The following is a 20,384-nucleotide window of genomic DNA, read 5'->3' on the forward strand; positions in this document are numbered from 1 at the left end:
AGTTTTGATTTTTTTGTGTACCCACACTCTATCATAGTTAATAATGCAAATGCTTTTTCTATGATGCTTCATTAAAATTCTTCCTAACTTGTGTAATCCCCAAGGGGTTACTAAACTCTATTCTTTTAGAATTAGTTCCGTCTTTTCAAGGTATCTAATATGTGCAGAAACCAAAAAAATCATCGAGAACAAAAAGAATATGCAAATAGACAGTTTTTCTTCATTGCAGTTGGGTTAACCAGCTGGCATGACAAGAAATAAGTTTTCATTGATTTTTAATACAACACTTGTTGCTGCATATGTATCCCTTGATAATTCTTTCATCCTTTTTAAGACAAATTCATCTATATTCCTTTTATATATCCTTTTAATGCATCTATCCCAAAGTCTTCTGTGGGTTTTTTGTTTGTTTGGGGGTGGCACAGGAGTAGGAAGAAAAGCATGGCCCTAACTCAGAAACATGCACAGAAAGCTGAAAATCTGTATCGTCTTGCTTTCTCTGAGTCTTATTCTAATTTCTCCTTTTAGATGCACTTTCTTTCAGTTATTTCTTATGCCAGAAAGTAATGAAATAATCAGTATATGTTGAGAAAAAAAGACAGGTTTCTCTTAGGAGTGCTTGCTAATGTCGTACTGTGGAAGCATGTAACTCAGCAGCAGAGACTTTTTACAATCTAGTTCAGAACAGCAAGTTCTGCATAAAGCAGTACTGTCTTTAGAGTGACAGGCAGGGCTTTAGCCAAGATTATTATACTGTTGTAGAACCAGAAGCCTAGGTTTTCTCATCTGTAAATGTGTGGGAGACCTCACATGCACATAGACATGACTGCAACAAGCCCATGGTTGTTATATCCACAGGCAGATAGTCACAAACTTAGGTCTCTGCTTTTGCTAATAATGCAAAGTTTACCTGAGCAGTTCATAGTAATTATCAGTGTTTAACAGGAAGAAATTATAGTGCCTCATGTGAATGACCCCTTATCGGTTTTAAAGAAACTAGAAGGCTTTATGGCTTATGTTAGATACACAGAGATCTGAAGACAGCAAACCAAAGGGAGAATAAATACATACACAGACATTATTGCTGACAAATTGCAGACAAATTGCAGACATCACAGAGAAGAAAAAATCTAAGCACTGAAAAAATGTAAACAGTAGATCTGGTAAAGAGCTAATTTACAGGACCTCAAAGAGGATCCTGGACATCAAACATATTCTGAATCACAGAATCATTAAGGTTGGAAGAGACTTCTTCACATCATCTAGTGCACATCACCACCACCCCTCTCAAGCAGGGTCAACTAGGGCAGGTTATTAGTTAGCCTTGGTTATTTTCCATATAATTTGGGGGTTATCGATTTCTAGACTGTAGTGACTCATTTGACCATCCACATTATGACAGTCTGTACTGAGTGCTGTAGCACTCAGTAATGATACTGCTCAGAGTTTGTGTGCTTTCATATAACAAGTGCTCTTTGACTCTTTACAAAAATAAGAAAAATAAAAAATAAAAACAAAATAAAAAAGACGGAAATATAAAACACAGGTGTTAGCTTGTGTAGAAGAGCTAGCATTGTCTCTTTTCAGCAGCTAAGTAAAACCTATAAGCTCTCCTAGGTGCAGAGGAAGTCAGAAAATTAGAGTTGAAAATTTTTTAATGGAGAAAGCAGGGAGGGAGGTCAAAGGTCTGGAGGAGCCACATGAACATAAACGTGAACATGAAGTGCATTTGTTATTGTCAAAAACACAGAAGATTGATGCTGCCGGTGGCAGTTCAGGTTTCACATTCCCAGTGGATCCAGGACCTATAAATCTAGGACACGTGTTTCAGGATCAGTTAATTTTTAGGAAAGGAGGAATAGCTTCCTATTTACTTCTTAATTCTTTCATCCTTGCTTGTAGCAGTAAGGGTAAAGCAGAAGAGGCAAACTAGCAGAGGTTCAGGGTTACAGTTAACCTGTGAACTGCACCATTGTGGCTTTTCATCACCAGCAATTCAAAGCTCCCTGTCAATAAATGCAGTCTCTCCTATGAGTCTGATGAAAGCACTTTATGGAGGTACTTTATCACAAGTTCATGAAGACAACACAGTACTGATTTATTTGACACAACTCATACTGCTAGCACATCATATTTTTTTTGCCAGGAAGGCACTAGTTTAACAAAGCTCGGAGGCACTCCACAACCAGAATCTGAAATACTGAAGATGCTCTCCTCACACTGAAGCCTGAAACTAGTCCCCAGTGATGGGACCCAGATTAGTAGTCACAACAAATTTTTTAACAATCTCTGTTATTCTTGTGGAATGTGAAGGTTTCTTCTGCTGTTTCTCCTTGTCTGGAAGGCTTTTCTGTTTAATGTAAAACATTATCTGCATTTGCTACCAGTCAGAGATCAACCTTATTTTTTTTTCCAGGGCTTGTCAAACTAATAGTACCTCCGTCAAGAAAAAGTAACTTGCCACTATAGTTTAATAGTACTTTGACTCCCTTTAGTATCTGCAGATAGAAAAGGAATAAACGATCAAAAAGAATGGTTTGCTCTGATTCTTGTTCTGGTGCTCTGGTGAAACAGCCACATAGCCCACATTGTCTACAATAAAAGTTTTAAAACTTTCCAGTAGTTTTTGAAATCAATGTTTGAAATAATAAATAGGCTTTTTCCATGAACAGCTGTAGAACAGTCTGCTGATGATGTTCTCCAGAGCATCCTTTCCCACAAAGTGATGAGATTTTGGAATCTAGAGAAGATGTGTGGGCACACTTGGCTACCTCAAATCAAACGTAATGGAAAAATTAGATTTCATAATGGGTCTGGAGAACTATGTCTTCCTATTCAAGTTCATATACCAATCTTGTCCATCTTCAGGACTGCTATCACAAGCTACATTACACAAAGAGAGTATTTTTTCAGCTAGGTGATACGGAACAATTTATTTTAGGATTCAAAGGAAAATACTTTCACTCTTCTTCCTGATTTCAAGAAAAATAATAATAAAAAAAAAAAAAGTGGGATTACAGAGACTTCTCCAAGGAATCAGTTGCTATAATAATTTCCCCAGATCATTCAGCTTCCCTAAATCTAGTTGATCTAGCTTGATGTAGTACTGTCAAATTATAAAAATAGTGTGCATACAGAAGACAGGAAACCTAACTGTATTATATAAAAAAAGAACTGACAGTTTTCAGTATTTCCACTTACTACCTAAAGATGGCAAGACCTCTCATAGACTACATTGACTATTTTTTTTGGAGACAAGCCCAGCATGAAGCCAGGCTCACCATCAAAGTGATGGTGTTAGAGTATTTGTGATGCTAGCAAGTCACATGCACTGGATGGAAGACCTAAGGTTCATGTAGCTTCGTCATAATTTGACTCAACATCAGGCTTCAATAGAGTCGCAGTTGCTGAAATCTGTACGCTGTCCTCATTGATACTAGCATCAAGATTTGCAACTCATATAGAGAAAACAACTGTGCGAGCTCCATTCAGATGATCTCACAGCACCCTGCTGCTCACGAGCCCCATCTGGCCACAGAAGCATTAAGAGAAAAATAGATGTCACTTATTCTGTATCAACAGCGGCTCTTCCGAGTGCTGCGCACATCTGCCTCAGAGCCCCCAGTCCTTCCTGGTGGTTCAGAGCCAGTCATCTGGCCTTCCCGGGAACTCGGAGACCATCCCAAGCTGTAAATTTCCAGGACTGCAGTATGAGGGTGCCTAAGGTCTGCAACGAGTCCCCTGTGCTGGCTGCTGGAGAGTGCATTCAGGGCTCCTGTGTGGAGAAGGTATCTCAGCACAGAATTTATTAAAACAGTCACAGCCTCTGTAAAGGATTTAAATTCTTTCTACAGCTAAAGAAGCTAGTAGTAAGTTGCATTTAAATGATCAAGTCAGTTTGATAGCTGTTCCCACCACAAAAATAGTTACGGTTTTGTCTAAGCAGAAGAGGAGCACAGAATGGAAAAATTGGCATATGACATACCGAGTTCCTGCAGGGGTTTTAATTTTCACATACTCTTAAACTCATGGAGCCTAATGAGCTTAACATTTTGGCCAGTTGCACAATTTAGAAATTTCAACAGTGAATGGTTTTTGGACAGAAAAAAAGTGTTCTCACAAATCTGAAAAGTGAACAGATGTTACTATTGGTGCTTCCAACGCCTACTGACAGAAAACATCTGTGTCAAACTTCCTGAATTTTGGGATCTTGAGAACACTCCCACACACACCACCAGAAGCCATTTGAAAACAATTGGGCTGGCAGATCAGTTTTCGGGTCTGTTACTGAATGTTCCAACAAGAGCAGGTGCTGCTTGTTGTCTTGTCTCTAGGAGCCTGGCTGGCCAACTAGCAACCATGCCATTACTCGAAACAGGAGCGCCGGCTCCCTCCATTATGCAAGGTTTAGGATTTGATGTGGGCTGTGATTTAGTAAAAGGCATAAAAAACAGTTGATCCTAGTACAATGATCCTAATAAAATGAGTAGGGGAAAAAAAAAAAAAATGTCAATGTAGATGCTAGCAGACGAAGAATTATCACACATTGCATTTTTGCCCTGGAAATTGTCTGGCTTTTGTAATCCTGTCAAAACCCGTGTTGAATGAACAGAATTTTCTTCTGTTTTGAAAACACACTCATAGTGCTAAATATGTCTGAGGCATTTGCTGTCCCTCAAAATACTCAGTCAAACATTTGATAGGTACCATGACCAAATTCTGCCCTTTTATATAAGCATGATACAGCAGCTGTCACAAAGTAACTGGGAGTTCCCTGCTTCCTCCTGCTCCACACCCTGCATCTTAATATTTGTCTGGTTGGAAGAGCAAATTTGGCAAGATGTTTTTTGTCTCTGGTGGATTTTTTGTTTGACTAAAAACTAGCCTTCTCCAATTAATTAAATGCTAATGAGTTTGCAAGAATAAATCAATGCCATTTTATTGCTCTGTAAAACATCACTAGCTCATGATCTCAACTTCACTGCTGATGTTTAAGTTCATTTCAAGTAACATCTCTAAGTTATCTTAGTTAACTCTATCTTAGAGAAAACTTTTATTTGGAACTCAGAGGGACAACACTTACATGTCAATATAAGTGTGTGGGTTTTTTTCTTTTTTTTTTTTTTTTCTGGTTTTATAGCTGTGTTAGACTGATGCTCTTCATTTTACCAACATAAAATGAATAGCTACATTCATCACACTTCCACTCTCACACTAGCCCAAAGCACCTGCCACAGTGTCAAGCCAGCCCCAGCTCTGCTCACTCTGCATGTTTCTAAAATGTGACGATTTTCCCCTTACCCTCCAGCTAGAGCCCCATACCAAAACTTCAGCAGAGCCTGATGTCAGCAGAAATTTTGGTATGCTTTGAATAAAGATGACAGAAATTGAGCTAAGAAACTATGCAGAAGTGGTGGCACTTACGTGACTCTTAGTAGCCTAAAAGAAACATGTATCTGAGTAGCCTGAAAGGAAGTAAGGTAGTTGCCAGATGATATGGTTGTAATAAGTGAATATGCTCTTGAGCACATGGCATTGTCATCGTCTGATCAGTTGAAACATTTCTAACTTCCAAGAAAATCCCACTATTTTGCATCACTACCTACCACTTTCAGTAAATTTATTGCATTTACATCCAGCTCTTTTTTCAAGCAGCATAATTATCACGCTCAAGTTTATTTCTTCATCCTAACCAACAAATATGCAATTGATCTTTTGGGGTGTTACCTTCTTGCACAGTTTAGAAAGCAACAATGTGGAGGTCAATATTTGAGCTAGGCACCTAAGCTCCTTTTATAGACAATGAATTAAAATGGGCACATTCAGTGTGTATTCATCTGGCCTAGTTTGAATGTCTGCATTAGGATATATCATGCCATAAGATTTCACCCTCGCCTGAATGTAGCTTTGGCTGACTACACTGAATGTAGGCAGATAAATGACTACATGTGCTCAGTAAATACAATCCTGTTTAGAAAAATGATGCCTTTCAAGGCCTTTCAAGTCCTGTCACATAATTCAGTAGAACGTGCTCACCAGGTAGATATATTTGCTAATATATCTCAATTCTGTTTCTAAATTTCCAAGCCATTAAATTACCATGATATAAAGCAGGATGTGAATTTACAGCCTGTCAGCCACCACTCCACTGCTAGCGCTGGCATACGCGCTGACCTTACTGCAGCTGACTTCTCAGTGGTGATGGGGTAAGGTACTTCCCATTTACTGCACGGTATGAACATGAATGCTGGGAGGCTCCACAGGCACCTGGTGCATTGCAAACCCAAATCTTAGCTTACTTGCCACCTCATAACTTGTGCAACTATACTCTGGACTTTCAGAGCTATTCCCTTCGCTGACTCTGCAGACAAAAACACCACGTCCTTCTTGCCCACCACTCCATGCCTATATCTTCGCCTTTCCTCCACATAATGATCTTTTGAAGACAGAATGGAAATCCTAGTGAGTTTTTTTTGTCTAGACTTGCCCTTTCCGATGTTTATCTTCAACAGAGCATTGACATGGTCCCAATATCATTCTTTCTGCAGCAGCTCTGCAAAGCACAGAAAGCATTTCTGACGTAATTGTATGTGTTTTGTGACATGAAGAAACTTTTAACTAGTTCTTTTGAGTGCTTGGCCTACATTCCAGCACGTATTTTCTTTTATGCATGTTTTATCTTCTTGGGTGACATAGCAACTTTCTGGAAGATCACAAATTAGATCAAACCGTGGGAACAGAAAACAGTACAAAATTTTTTCATTTACTGGCTACAGAAAAGAACTGTGGCTTCTTTCATAGTTCTTTCTTAAGGAGACTTAATGTTTGTTCCTTCCTTAACCAAAAAAAAAAAAAAGAAAAAAAAAGAAAAAAAAAAACCTTCTGCAAGCTGAATCACTGCTCTGGAATTAACATTAATGTCATTTGGTCACCACTGTCCTGAGAGAAAATGTCGCATGCCCAGACAATATAGTTGAAAGAGCAGCAAATTGTTACCATGCCACTAGGCTGAACTGGCTTCATTTTTCAGTTATTTTTAACTTAAAGTCAACTTTATAATTTTCTGTTTACTTTTTGATATAAATAAAACAGCTTTTTAACAAATGAGAAGGAAAGCTTTCTCTGAGAAAATGAGCTAGAATGTGAAACTCAGCTAAATAACCTTCTGTAATGTAATGAAAGAGAAATTCAAAATAGAAATAACCATATTGAACCGTATTTAACCATGCTTAGTACATAATAACCATATCTAACCACATTTAGTACATATTTAAATATACCTTTTTTTAAAGCCTGCTGAGTCTTTCAGTGCTACTCTTGTGTTTTAGCATTGAATACCCAGCAGTTTAAGGCACACGAGAAAGGTTTGCCTCCTTTGCTAATCAATATTCCTGTTAGATCACAGAAGTCCACCCCTTCCTAATGCTGGTAACCACTTGGTTGCAGACAGCAAGATGCAGATTCAGAGCATAAATGCAAGAAATGCCCACAGCTCCAGCTGCACCTGCATGGCTGCGCCCGGAGGCAATGCCTGGTGCCACCTATGGGGCAGCGTCCCGCTCCCATGCATGGGCCAGCGGTGTGGATGGATGCTCCAGACACTTCTCTCCTTGCTTTCTTTCCTATGTGCCTTCTGGAATGCCTTTTCCTGGATTAGCACTTTAAACCAGCTCAGAAGTTGTTAATTTCCCATCTAACTGTTTTTATTCCCTGGTGAGTTGCCTTCTGTTCTGCTTGCTGCTGTCTTTCAGTAGCGGGGCTGCATCAAGGTTCTTGCCGTCGCTTCCCTTTCCCATCCATTCTTACAGTAACCGTGCAAGAGCAAGCCCTCTTGCGAAAGTCCCAGCTCACGCTTGTCCATCACGGTCAGATCCCCCTTCCCGCAGGAAGCGAACTTGTCCTTTCACAAATGACCTTTCTGAAATGTCAGGGAATTAACCTCCTTTCTTCTTGTCCACTATTAAATAAATTATGGTCTACAAGGGTCATTTTCATGTGGGGAATACTGAATCATCACATTCCATATACCAGAAGCAGTTGCAAAATAAAAGTCTGTAATGAAATACAGCAAAATGGGCTCAATTACCGTGAAGCTCTGCAGTAATTCTGGTTCTCTCTCTCTCTTCATTATTGCAAATCACTGATTTTCTCCATTCTTTATATCTAAACACTGGTAAATAGGTTTCTCAGCAATTCATGATGAACGTCTTGTATTTTAAAACCTTCAGAGCAGGAACTGCCATTCATTATGCCTTTATTTGTATAGAACCCCCCAAAATTGGTTGCTTTCAAAATCAGCACACCTTCCTCTACCAGTTTTGTTTCCACAGTGTAAATTTCACAGTAAATTAGAAGGAAGAAAGTATTGCAACATGACATCTTTCTTTCATTTGACTGATCCTACAAGAACTGAAAACTGAAGTTCAAGCTGCAATACATGAACATTTAGTACAGATCTAAAAGTCTGTTCAGGATCTTCTTAAGTCCACTGGGACTGAATTGCAAAACGCAGTGATTAAATTCAATGACGACCCTGACAGCGTTTTCTTTCATGCGCGTCACTGGACAGGGGACGATGTATATGCAACATTGCAAATATTTTCTGGGAAGATTTCCTCCAGGCTTCCTAAATTTCTGACCTCTGCTCCTCCCTGTAAATAGCTTTTGCACATGGCTGTGCTGGCCATGGGGACTGTGCGAGACCTCTCCCAGTCAGCTGCAGTCACAGGAAGAGCAGAGCAGGGACTGCCTATTTAAGAGTGCATCCTGACATTGGTAGCTTTGTAATGCGTCCGAATGGTAAAGGAAGTCCTGTACAAGAACAAAAAGGAATGTAAAACTCCTTGTTGGTCTTCAAGATATTCCATCCACCCACTTTTTCCTTTTCTTTTCACATGCTCCCTCTGAGCTGCTTTGCCACAGTATGCCATGCATGTATGCCATACATATTCCCATAAGCCTTGTAGCTCCAGCCTGTAGATCTAGTGGCAGTAAGGGGCAATCGTGCCATGCTCTGGATGCTGGCAGACTTCCAGTGCCCCCCAGCAAAATGTGAAGCCTTCTTCTGGAGAGACATTTGGGCCAGAACACATTTCTGCAATGCTTTGTCAGGTAAGAAAAGGGAGCACTAGAGAAAGTGCTTTGTGAGTTATCTAAAATATGACAGCCAGGTACAGCATATTCCCGTAGGCTTACCTCTTTTTTTTTTTTTTTTTTTTAACCTGGAAATTTAATCCAGACACAATGTCACAGCTTTGGAGAATTTTCTAGGATTTCTGAACCTCCAGGAGCACAACCAGAGTAGTAGCATGCATGGCATATTTCACACAAGGGTATTCAGGACTCTAATAATTGAGTCATGCTTTATTTGACTGAACCTTTCAAATTGATTGTCTTTGCTTAAATCTCCTTAATGACCTTTGCAAAAGAGCACATGTTCTTAGGTCATTTGCTAATGAAAAGGGGACATACTTGTTCAACAAAAGATTTAACATAAAGAAAGTAGAGTAAAAAAGCTTACATGTCTGAGTTAACAAAGGTTAATAAAGCTAATCCAGTTAACAAGCCAAGATGCTAACTGTCTGAAGAACTACACAAACTGTCATAATATTAACTACTTCTCCAGCTCTGACTCTAGCCTCGTGATGAACCAGTCCCAGAAGGATTGGTTACCTTGTCTTTATTACAAATAATATTAAATAGTCCACCCAAGTGTCTCAACAAACAAGTGATTTAATAATAACCAGGAAAGCATGGGGAAGGGACACCGGCACTGCTCTGCTCTCTTCCTCATTTTCCATTCCTTGTTTACTTCTTCCTCCCTAGCAGACAAAAAGATGGGACTGCAACCCCGAACAGGAGGGGTGGTATTTTGTATATGAATTAGAGACATAACTGTGTCCCATGCAATGCCAGCTTTGGAGTATTACAGCTCCCTGCAGAAAGCTATGCACAGATTCAATAGTTACAACCATAACCAGCATTTTGTCAAATGTTACAACTGAAAGTTTACATTCATTCTGTCTGCAGTCTGCTGCCCTGAAAATGTAAGCAGATATGAACTAAAAAGGCATTTTATATGTCTCAGGTGGGTGAGTGGCTTCTGGAATTGGTTTGACCTCCCTTGGCTTTCATTTACTTCAATGCAATAATGAAGTGACCTTTTCAGTACGCAGAAACCATGGTTTACTTTCTTTGTGGAAGGAACTGTTTCTTCCCAGAACCTCTCAAGATTAAATTGAAACTAGAGCCAACTCAAATCCCTAAAATTGAATTTGAATAATTTTTCTGTGTTCTTCACAGATATGTGAGATACTTTTCATCCTTTTTAAAGGTTCCTTTCCAGATTTGCACATGTGGGGAAGGATAAACTAGCTTAAGTATTTAATTAGATTTTAAAATTTTGCAGTATGATGGAATTTTTTAACTAGATAAAAATCTTATGCAAGAGCATAAGAATAGATACTGAGATAATGTTCTACAAAAAAAAAAAAAAAAAAAAAGAGCCAACTGTGTATCTTTTAGAATGGATGAAATATCTGTTATTTCCACCCCCCCCAAAAAAAAGGCTGTTTCATGGTATACGCTCATTTGTACTCACTCAATCCCTTTGTAGTTAAAGTAAGTCAAGAAGTTAAAGTAAGTCAAGAAGTTAAAGTCAAGAAGAAGTGGCATCAGAAAAGACTTCTTTTTCCTGACCTTGGAGCTCACACTAATGAACTTGTTAGTTCCCATTTAAATCATTATTCTAGTGCTTCTAATCAGCAGCTTTCCATTTGAGGCAGGTAACTAAGAAAAGCATGGCTGTTGTGAACATGGCTAGACAAGGGTCTGCACCTCCATAGGATAACTTAGAGATTCACTGATTTTAAAAGACTGAAAACTGCTTATGTGGAGAAAGCTGCATCTGTAGTAGCCAGCTGTGACTGGTGTAGGGAAATGAGCTGCCACTTGCTCAGATGTGTGTGCCTCCTGCCAACAGGAATCATATATTGTGTGTGTACTCATATAAGCTTTTTTTCTTCTCAATTTATTGAATTGAAAAATGGAAATATGTTGGCCTTCTAAATGGTAATAGTCCCCAAGAGCAGGCTTGCTTTACAAGTAGGGAAGCTGTATGAGGTTGGGCTTGGTTGTAAGTACAGGAGAGATCATCTTCTGTGGTGTCAGCTCAAACAATAGTCCATGGTGGCCTTTGGTAATGCACCTAACCCACCAGTTCTGTCAAATTAATCATACTGGTATAGCACCATCAGGGATCCATACTGGTGGCTTGTCCCTGAGGAAGCACATGTAATTCACACTTCATACTAGTTCATTCCTAGTCTTTTTCCCAGAAAAAAAAATGCACTGAGCTTTGTACTTTGTTTGATTATCTCAGTTTCTCAGTATGGACTTGTTTGATATTATATAATGGGGTTTAAAATATAAAAAAACTACTGAAAATACTGTGACAGCTTTTTTCCAAAAAGATGGTATGGTAAACGATGTTTTTTTTTTTCTTCTTTTTAACCGGAAGTACACTATGTTTCAGTCATGGTTTATGTTTTGCAGTTTATGATAATAGCACAACTACAGTATATATAAAATTTAACTACAGATAGATAGGCACTAATAAGGCTGGGCAAAGAAAGGATTGAGAGCAGCCCTGAGGAGAAGGACCTGGGGGTGTTGGCTGACGAGAAGCTCAACATGATCCGGCAACGTGCGCTTGCAGCCCAGAAAGCCAACCATATCCTGGGCTGCATCAAAAGAAGCATGGCCAGCAGGTCAAGGGAGGTGATTCTCCCCTTCTGCTCTGCTCTCGTGAGACCCTACCTGGAGTGCTGCGTTCAGCTCTGGGGCCCCCAGCACAGGAAGGACTTGGGTGTATTAGAGTGAGTCCAGAGGAGGGCCATGAAGATGATCAAAGGGCTGGAGCACCTCTCCCGTGAAGACAGGCTGAGAGAGTTGGGGTTGTTCAGCCTGGAGAAGAGAAGGCTCCAGGGAGACCTTACAGCGGCCTTCCAGCACCTAAAGGAGGCCTGCAGGAAAGCTGGGGAGGGACTCTTTGTCGGGGAGTAGAGTGATAGGACAAGTGGGAATGGCTTTAAAGTAGGAGAGGGTAGGTTTAGATTAGACATTAGGAAGAAGTTCCTCACTCAGAGGGTGGTGAGGCGCTGGCACAGGCTGCCCAGAGAAGCTGTGGCTGCCCCATCCCTGGAGGTGCTCAAGGCCAGGCTGGATGGGGCTTTGGGCAGCCTGGTCTGGTGGGAGGTGTCCCTGCCCATGGCAGGGGGTTGGAACTGGGTGGTCTTTTAGGTTCATTCCAACCCAAACCATTCTATGATTCTGTGATTCTCTGGATAGTTGACAGTTGCATTTTGAAACTGTGTCACAAGTGGGCCTATCCTTTAATAGGACAACAAAAGTTCACCTAAAATCAATAAAGCATTGTTTGCTAGCTTGACTACTGCTGTCTGAATACAAAGAAATTAGGATTAGGGTATCTTCATGTTCACTTCTTCAAGTCCCTAAACTGCCTTCTTTCACTTCTCAGTGACAATCCCAATGACATTAAATGAAGTTGAACAATTGCATTTCTTGGAGAGGGATTACATTCATTTTTTAATTCTTTCTTTCCAGGCATGGGTGAGAGCGAAAAAGGAAGTAAGCTGTTGTAGGAAGATGGGATAGTATATATTTTACACTATTTTAATGCTGTTACATTATACATTTTATACTGATTTTTTTAACAATTTGTTTGTATAAATACATACCTATTTGTTCATGTTTTGCTATAATTCTTGCTTTGCGAGATACTGATGCTGTTGCAGAATGGCCTGTGAAAATCGAATTGCATTTTAAAAATACTTTTATTAGAATTTGCTTCATTAGAATGTCTTGTTAAATGGTGCTTTGTGCCATTTAAGCATTTCTCTCCAGAAAAGACTGTCAATTTATTATTACTGTCATTAGTGCAGTGAGTACCACAAAGCATACAAAACATATGTGCCTTGGTGACACTGCACTTGGAGTAGTTTTCAAATACTTTGGTTCACGGGTCTCAGACATACTGTCACAGCCCCATTATTTAAACCGCCATTGTGTCATTTCAAAATGATGAGCCTTGTGATGTTGGCAGTCAACAGAGAATTATTTTTAAACAATGTTTGAAGTGGCCTGAAGAGTGTCATTAGGGCTGTTCTACCAAACCAGCTCTGGAAGGGAACTGTTAATGACAGAGAAACCCACATGCGACACTTCAACCTATGTGGATGCCACACCCTAATGGTGTGTTGTCTAATCATTTTCAGGCTCCACTGTTAAATACAAATACCATCCTAAAAAGGCAGAAATTCAGGCAGAAATTCACGACATTCAGTATCAGCCTCCTTCTCTCAAGAAGTCATTCTCCCTATTCCAGACAAAACACTTTTTTCATAGAGTAGCAGTGAATGTTCGAGTAGTGAATATTGATTTGAGAGTTCATTTCCATGTATTGATTTTGTCATGCACAATGTAGTCACTTTGCTGGAGTTTATGTATGGTGTTTCCAGATGACGTTCATCAAAGAGTCTGCTCTACTGAAATGAAAAGAGATTCTGTTTATTTTCTCTTGAAGAGATTGACTACACTGCAGGAGTGATAACTAACCCAGCTTCACACATCATAACTGTTCCTAAATAAATGCTTTTTTATTACTTTTATCAGGGCCAGCCAGGACTCCTTGGATCACAGGGGTTCCCTGGACCACCAGGATTGATGGGGATCCCAGGAGTGCAAGGTCCCAAAGGTCACAAAGGTGAAAGAGGACATCCAGGAATAAGTGGACCCAAAGGAGAAATGGTAACTTCTGAGTATGAGATGTTTTAGCTAATGAGCAAAATATTAGACAGAACATCATTTTAATTGTGCTGTTTCACTCTAGGGACTAAGAGGAGTCACTGGATTCCCAGGGGCAGATGGCGTTCCTGTAAGTATCTGGTTACCTCATGTTTAAGAAACTACCAACTGCAATTATTGCAGACTGGTTTAATGCCTTTGTACTTTAAAGTCTCTGGGCTGAATTCTGCATCATCCACGTACGCGCTGTTAAGCTAAGGGCATTTGCTAAAGTAAGTGGAACTGCAGATGCACAGCAAAAAAATAGAATCTGTGCTCCTGCTCATTCCCTCTGATAATTAAGGTCCGTTTGCTTTGTCCTTTGGAGAAATCCCCTTGTAAAAAGGGAAAAAAACAGAAGGAAATTTCTTGCGTCCCTGGAGGTTACCCAGCTACGTATGTTCTTTTGTAGGAAAGAGCTGAGAGATAAGTTCTCTACATCTCCTAGCCTAGTGAGCAAAGGACACCAGTGGGTCATGCCTTAATTATTTCAGAATTGTAAAGTACATAGAAAGACCAATAAATGTAAGAATACTAACCATTATTTGGTTTATATCTCATACAGCTTGCATGAGATGGTCTTAAAAAAACTATTTATCTCAAAAACTTTGAACAAATTGTCCAGGTCCATGAAACTGAAACATTCAAAGAGGAAAACCGGGTAAAGTTCACAGCACAGTATTTTCCCAGCTTACACTCCTTTACATCTTGTGTCATAAAATAACAAAGAAATCTGAGTCACTGGAATCCCTGGACAGAGTTCCCAGGCTTGGGTTTCCTTTGTAGTGCTCCCTGACACCATGGCCTCACTCTGCAACCCACACATCCACATCTACTCTGCTTTCACCCTTTTTGTTTCCTGAAGAGCTCTGTATCAAGTTTCAGGGCTTTCTCTCACACACTCTTCCTCCTCTCTCTCCTTATCACTCTTAAAGGAAGAAGAAACCTCCTGTAGCCAAGGATCTCATTCGCCCCACCACATTGAGTTGTTTCTCAGTGCTCTGTCTTCCCGCGAGTAAATCATTCTCCTCTGAAGCTCCATGTTACTATAGCTGGACCGCTTCTGCTACCTGAGCAAGTTTTCTTTTTTAGCCCTGCCTGCATGACCTCTGCAATTGCATTGTGGGGGATAAATGCTTTCAGATACTATTTGAACCCGCATGCATCCTCAAGCCCTCCACCCTTCTCACTTGATTATGTTCTCCAACCAGTTTTCTTAGGCCAAAGCACAAAACTGACCATGGCAAGAAGAGAAGGCAAATAGTCACATATATGAACTGTAACAGCAAAGTGCTGGGATGTGGGGCTAAAGGCCAAGAGAGGAGGGTGGCAAACTTGGGTCTGTTTTGGAGTGAGGAATGTGAGTATTTGATGGAGCTAGGTGAGGGCATGGACAGATCTCTTTTTCTTCTAAGAAAGTGAGCAGAAGCAAAAAGAAAGCCCTTGTTCTAGGTAGTGAAGAAGGAAGAAATTATTCTGTTTATGTTAGTTTCTGTGTTGGTTTTTTGTTTTTTTTTTTCTGACTGAGCCCCCTGGAAGAAAGCTGCTCAAGGGCAGATTAGATTTTCATCAATCCCAGTGCAAAGCAATCGTAAGTGCAATTGAGGTGAACATAGGCACTGCAGTGGAAACTCATTTTAAGGCAGGAGTAACTTTTTCCTGCTTTCCTGAGGCATCTCAGAGGCTCAACGTGGAGCTTCTTTAGTACCCCCAGTGCCCTTGGTTTGAGCCCATCTGATCTCTTCCCATCTCTGTACTTACAGCTTCATCATGACACCCAACCTAGCTCCAAAAGCATCACTGACTTTTTTCCTAGCTTGGAAGCTGTTCAAAGCCAGTAATGAACCTTTCTTCCCACTCCTCCAGTGTGAATCACTGAAATTCTTAACAATCTCAGTTCTTGGTGGCTCCCTGCACAGCAGTCTCATCTGGCTTAGTTCTCTGGTTAACAGAGACTGCATTGAACATTAGCTTTCTTACCCTTTCTGAAAGGTCCTTCACTACTCATTTTTTTCATACTGTCTGGGGCATCTGGTTCAAGCTGCAGCTATATTAAAAAAAGGCACTGTCTGTTTCTTTCTTTGAAAATCATAGTTTCCCATGGATCCAAGTCTTGGGCTTAATGTGAGAATGTCTAAATACTGTGTGACTACAGGAAAAGGAAAACTGGAAACAGATGGATAGATAAACACTTTTTTTTTTCCTCAACAGGGTCATCCAGGGCAGCCAGGATCAAGGGGGAAACCGGGTCATGATGGCTGTAACGGGACAGTAGGTGACCCTGGCGACTCAGGAACTCCAGGACTCTCTGGTTTCCCCGGTACCATTGTAAGTAGGTGACAGCAAATGAATACGTGAAGTGAAGATCATTACTGAAGCACTTGCATTTCGTGCAAGTGTGTGTTGGAAACTGATGGGACATCTCTTCATAGAGATCCCTTTTGGCGCAGCACAGCATCCTTGTGGACCTACCCAGATGAGCTTCGTAACACTTAGGGCTAGAAGGTCTGCTATACCTATCATGTAGGTCCTGCAGGGAGATTGCTTCAAGAAATACTGTACAGCTTTATCCAAAAGCAGTAAAAGAATATCTGACTCACAATTCCTGATGAGAGTAACCTTTTCCTTCCCTACCCATGCCCAACACACTGGCTTTCCATAGCATGATACGTAGGATCATGCTGCAATGAGCACTGGAGCTCCAGCCCATGTGTCAGCCCTGAGTAGCTGCAGCTGCGGCTCTATCTGGCAGGTGCCATCCCATAATATCATTCCTAAGTAACAGGGAGTTTTTCCTCCTGTATTTCAAATCCATTCCTTTGGGTACCACAAGGGTTTATGCTTTGTTTGTAAACCACAACTTTCCAGAGTTAGACATAGTCTCTGCCATCAGACAGTGGTACATATATGCTCATGAAAAACCTTACAGATATTTTGCATTACTCGTAACTGTTTATGAATTCACAGATGATATGAAAGCTTACTTTTTTCCTTTTTTTTCGGTCACATCCAGGGAGTCCAAGGACCAAAGGGCCAGAAGGGGGAGCCCTATATACTACCACCGGACATTGCCAGCCGATACCGGGTACGTGTGTCACTCCCGCGAACTGATGAATTTTCAATCAACGCTCAGTACTGTTTTTAAAACAGGTGATGGAGAGTGAGTTTCCCTTACATTCTGGAAGACGCATTCCTAAAGACCCACTTAAATTCTGTGTAGGTTTTGCCAGGCGGCTTCTGCTGTCTCTGGTTACAGCAAAGCCTATCCAATATCCAGGGAGGAAATGTCCACTCACTTACTTGCAAGGACTTCCAGTCTGCAGGTTGATTGCAGAGGTACTGGACAAGGACATAAACCTGTCGATTTTAAAAGGTTTGTAACATTGTACTTTTAAATACAAGTGCAAATGTTGTAGTTCAAGTCTTATCCTCTTTATTCGATGACTACCCGTATATCATTCCTGGTAAAATCACTCCTTTCTCACAGTTTTCTCCACTGAATGATTCCATTTAATATTATGATCCTTTCTGTATAACTTCCATGTAGGAGTTTGGTTGACTTGTGATAATATATGCTTCAATGTATTATTTAGATATTTAGTAACCCTCAAGTATTCTTATGGGTGCCCTTACTCTATCTAATCCTAAAAACTTGTTTTGTGGTCACTTGAGTCTTTTTCTCATATGTATAGTTTTGTATAATTTGAAAATATCAGATAATGATAAGTGGTTACATATACTGTTAGAGTGTAAACTGTGACAAATTTAAGTACAAAGCTACATCAGAGCTGTACTCGGCACTGGGATCTGCTAAGTTCATTTAAGTAAATTTTATGCCAGTGATGAGTGCCAAAATATATTTTTCTTTTGACTTTTTTTAATGGAATCTTTTCCTTTCAGAAACTTTTTAAGTTCTTTTCGCTCGTTAGTAGTAATTAGAGAACTACTCAAGTATTTATAGTCAAGAATAGATATTGGCACCAGTATTCATTTCAAAAAGTACTTGGTTCCACAGATTATTCCATTAACTAAACTCAAATTATCTATATATATATATATATAAAAAAAAATAAAAGTTAAGATGATTGAAGGTGTCTGGACTGAATACTGTATTATTTATGGGCTTGAAAGGTCTTTGCACTAGAACATTTTTGGATCCAATTTCCAAAAACATTTCAACATGTACTGCAGTTAAAATATGTGGTCACTGAAAACGGTATGTTCCAAGAGCTTCTCAGTGACTCAGAAGAGAATCAAAATGATTTGGTAATTCCCATGCAACTCATGAAAAATCAACTTGTACATTTCAGCTAAGGTTGTATCCCTAATTAAGCTACTGATTAGATGGGTCTTTCAAAAAGGAATTAAACATGGCCTGTTGTCCATCTCAGCCTTGCAGTTTGGATCCCTAACTTCACTAGCCATCTTTGTACCTTCCAAGTATATTGTATGTAACTATACTATATAGAGAAAGTATAAAATCAATCTATGATAAAACACATTAGATTATCTCAAAATATTCATTGAATATATCTGTACATAAGGATTTATATGGAAAATATGCTATGATTTTTAAATAGCTTTTGGAATAAGAAAAAGTTAATAAGAAAATATTTTATTCTATTTTGTGCATAGTATTTACTGCATTTTTTACTTCTTTGCTTTCTTTAGGGAGAACCTGGGGATCCAGGATTCAGTGGTTTTCCAGTAAGTAGTGGTATAGCAAATGTGATAAAGTGTCAACAGTAACTGATATCAAAACAACATGAATTGATGTTTTGGTATTTTCTTTTTTCAATTTAAAGGGACCTCCAGGTATACTGGGTGTTCAAGGACCTGTTGGTCCAAGAGGAGAGCGAGGAAGACCAGTAAGTATGCTTAAAATATTTTCTGTAGGAAATTAACCTAATGAAAGAATCATCTCAGCAAGATTCATTATGCTAAACTCTAGCATAGCAAATGAAGAGAAAAAATGAATTTAGAAATAGCAAGTAGGTGCCCTTGGATAGAAAACCTTGAAAAAAGCACTAAGACACTGATTCTACAGTGATGAGTATTGCACAAAGAAGTATACTTTCTTTCACCCTGTATTACCTGAGGCTCTTGATTTATATTGTATTTCTTTAACCTCCTTGAATGAGTCTTCTTTGTAAAGATTATTGATTGCAGTCCATTTAGGTATCTACAGCCCCCTACACTGAGATATCAGGATCTAAATATGTCATCTTTTCTTCTCATAAAGGATGTGGTTATCAGCTATCCATACTTCCTACAGGAGATTGAATAGATAATTCTCTTTATTAGTTTTTACAAGACCATTTTATTTTTAAACTTTTTTTCAGTATTTTTTTTTTCAAAAGTCAACATTTACAGCACTGGAGTTGACAACTGGCGCTGACTATTTCTTTGGAAATATTGTGTTCTCTACAGATATCATTTTCTACATTTCTTGTTTACCATGGTTAATGGTTTTATGGGTGAAAACCAAATGTTCAAATTCAGTATACTTTGTTTTATTTAGGTTTGCTTTATTTTCCTGTAAGAAACTTTATAGCACTTGCTTACTTTTTTGTCTTTTTATTTGTCAACATTTACTTCAGACCTGCTCTACATCACTAATTTTTGGGGAAAAAAAATCAAATTCAGGGCTTCTTACAAACGACCTCCATAACCTTTTTTCAGGGACACCCAGTCCCTCCCCCCCCCCCCAAATAAATAAATAAATAAAATAAAATAGAATAAAATAAAATTCTAGGACTAAATTCACAGCATGCTAAGCCTCTCCTAAGTTAATTTTCTGCAGTGTCTGCTTTATCACTGGGGGTAAGCTGCATCTTATCTTTCTCCTCTGAACCTCCTGAAAGGAAATCTTCTCAGTCCTTTACTTATTTTATTCCTAGAGTGAACCTATTAGTTTCACGAGCTTCACACAGGAGACCCAGCCTACTATTCCCAGGACACTGTGTTGGATGTAAGATGTAAGGAGTGACAGAACTATGCATTTTCTAAGCCTCACGACTACATCCCTCTGGTTACAATCATCACAACATCTCTTTTGAACACTCTGCCATAGTAGATGGATGCCCACCATCTCCACTATTAACAAAATAGTTCAAACTATCTTTATCATCTCTGAAACTGTGATGGACCTGGGAAATGCTTCCAGGTTTGCACTGTTCCTCATCCTTGAGTCCTAGATCCCACATGAAGGCAAACGTGGCTCCTCCAGATGGCAGCATGCCCGCACAGTGCATCTGCCCTGTAGATTAGGCTCACAGACTCCTTGACTAAGCAAAACTGATTTAGACATCGTTTTGTCAGAACCAGTCTACTGTGTATTTACACAAAGAAACATAGCAAAGGAGAGATATATAACAAGTTTAGGTCTCACCTGACCATCATGATCTTTTTCTTTGTAAGTTTGGGTTGAGGTTGCATAACCCAAGTTGTACCCCCTTTGGGGCTCAGCAGGTGGACAGTTCCATCGACAGCTGTCTCACTTTTATTATTCCTCTTATTCA

At 39.6% G+C, this 20,384-nt stretch overlaps 1 protein-coding gene across 1 annotated transcript in view; it reads left to right on the forward strand.

Annotated features, from left to right (window-relative positions):
• The window catches only part of COL4A2 (collagen type IV alpha 2 chain), a 139,968-nt gene that overhangs the window by 75,016 nt on the left and 44,568 nt on the right, over window positions 1–20,384 (forward strand). The window contains exons 4-9 of the mRNA XM_040536951.1: window positions 13,693–13,827; window positions 13,910–13,954; window positions 16,075–16,191; window positions 16,877–16,948; window positions 18,535–18,570; window positions 18,669–18,731. Of these exons, the coding sequence (XP_040392885.1) occupies window positions 13,693–13,827; window positions 13,910–13,954; window positions 16,075–16,191; window positions 16,877–16,948; window positions 18,535–18,570; window positions 18,669–18,731 (468 nt within the window). The remainder of the gene's footprint in view (window positions 1–13,692; window positions 13,828–13,909; window positions 13,955–16,074; window positions 16,192–16,876; window positions 16,949–18,534; window positions 18,571–18,668; window positions 18,732–20,384) is intronic.

This window comes from Cygnus olor, chromosome 1, assembly GCF_009769625.2.
Source record: "Cygnus olor isolate bCygOlo1 chromosome 1, bCygOlo1.pri.v2, whole genome shotgun sequence".
Taxonomy (NCBI): domain Eukaryota; kingdom Metazoa; phylum Chordata; class Aves; order Anseriformes; family Anatidae; genus Cygnus; species Cygnus olor.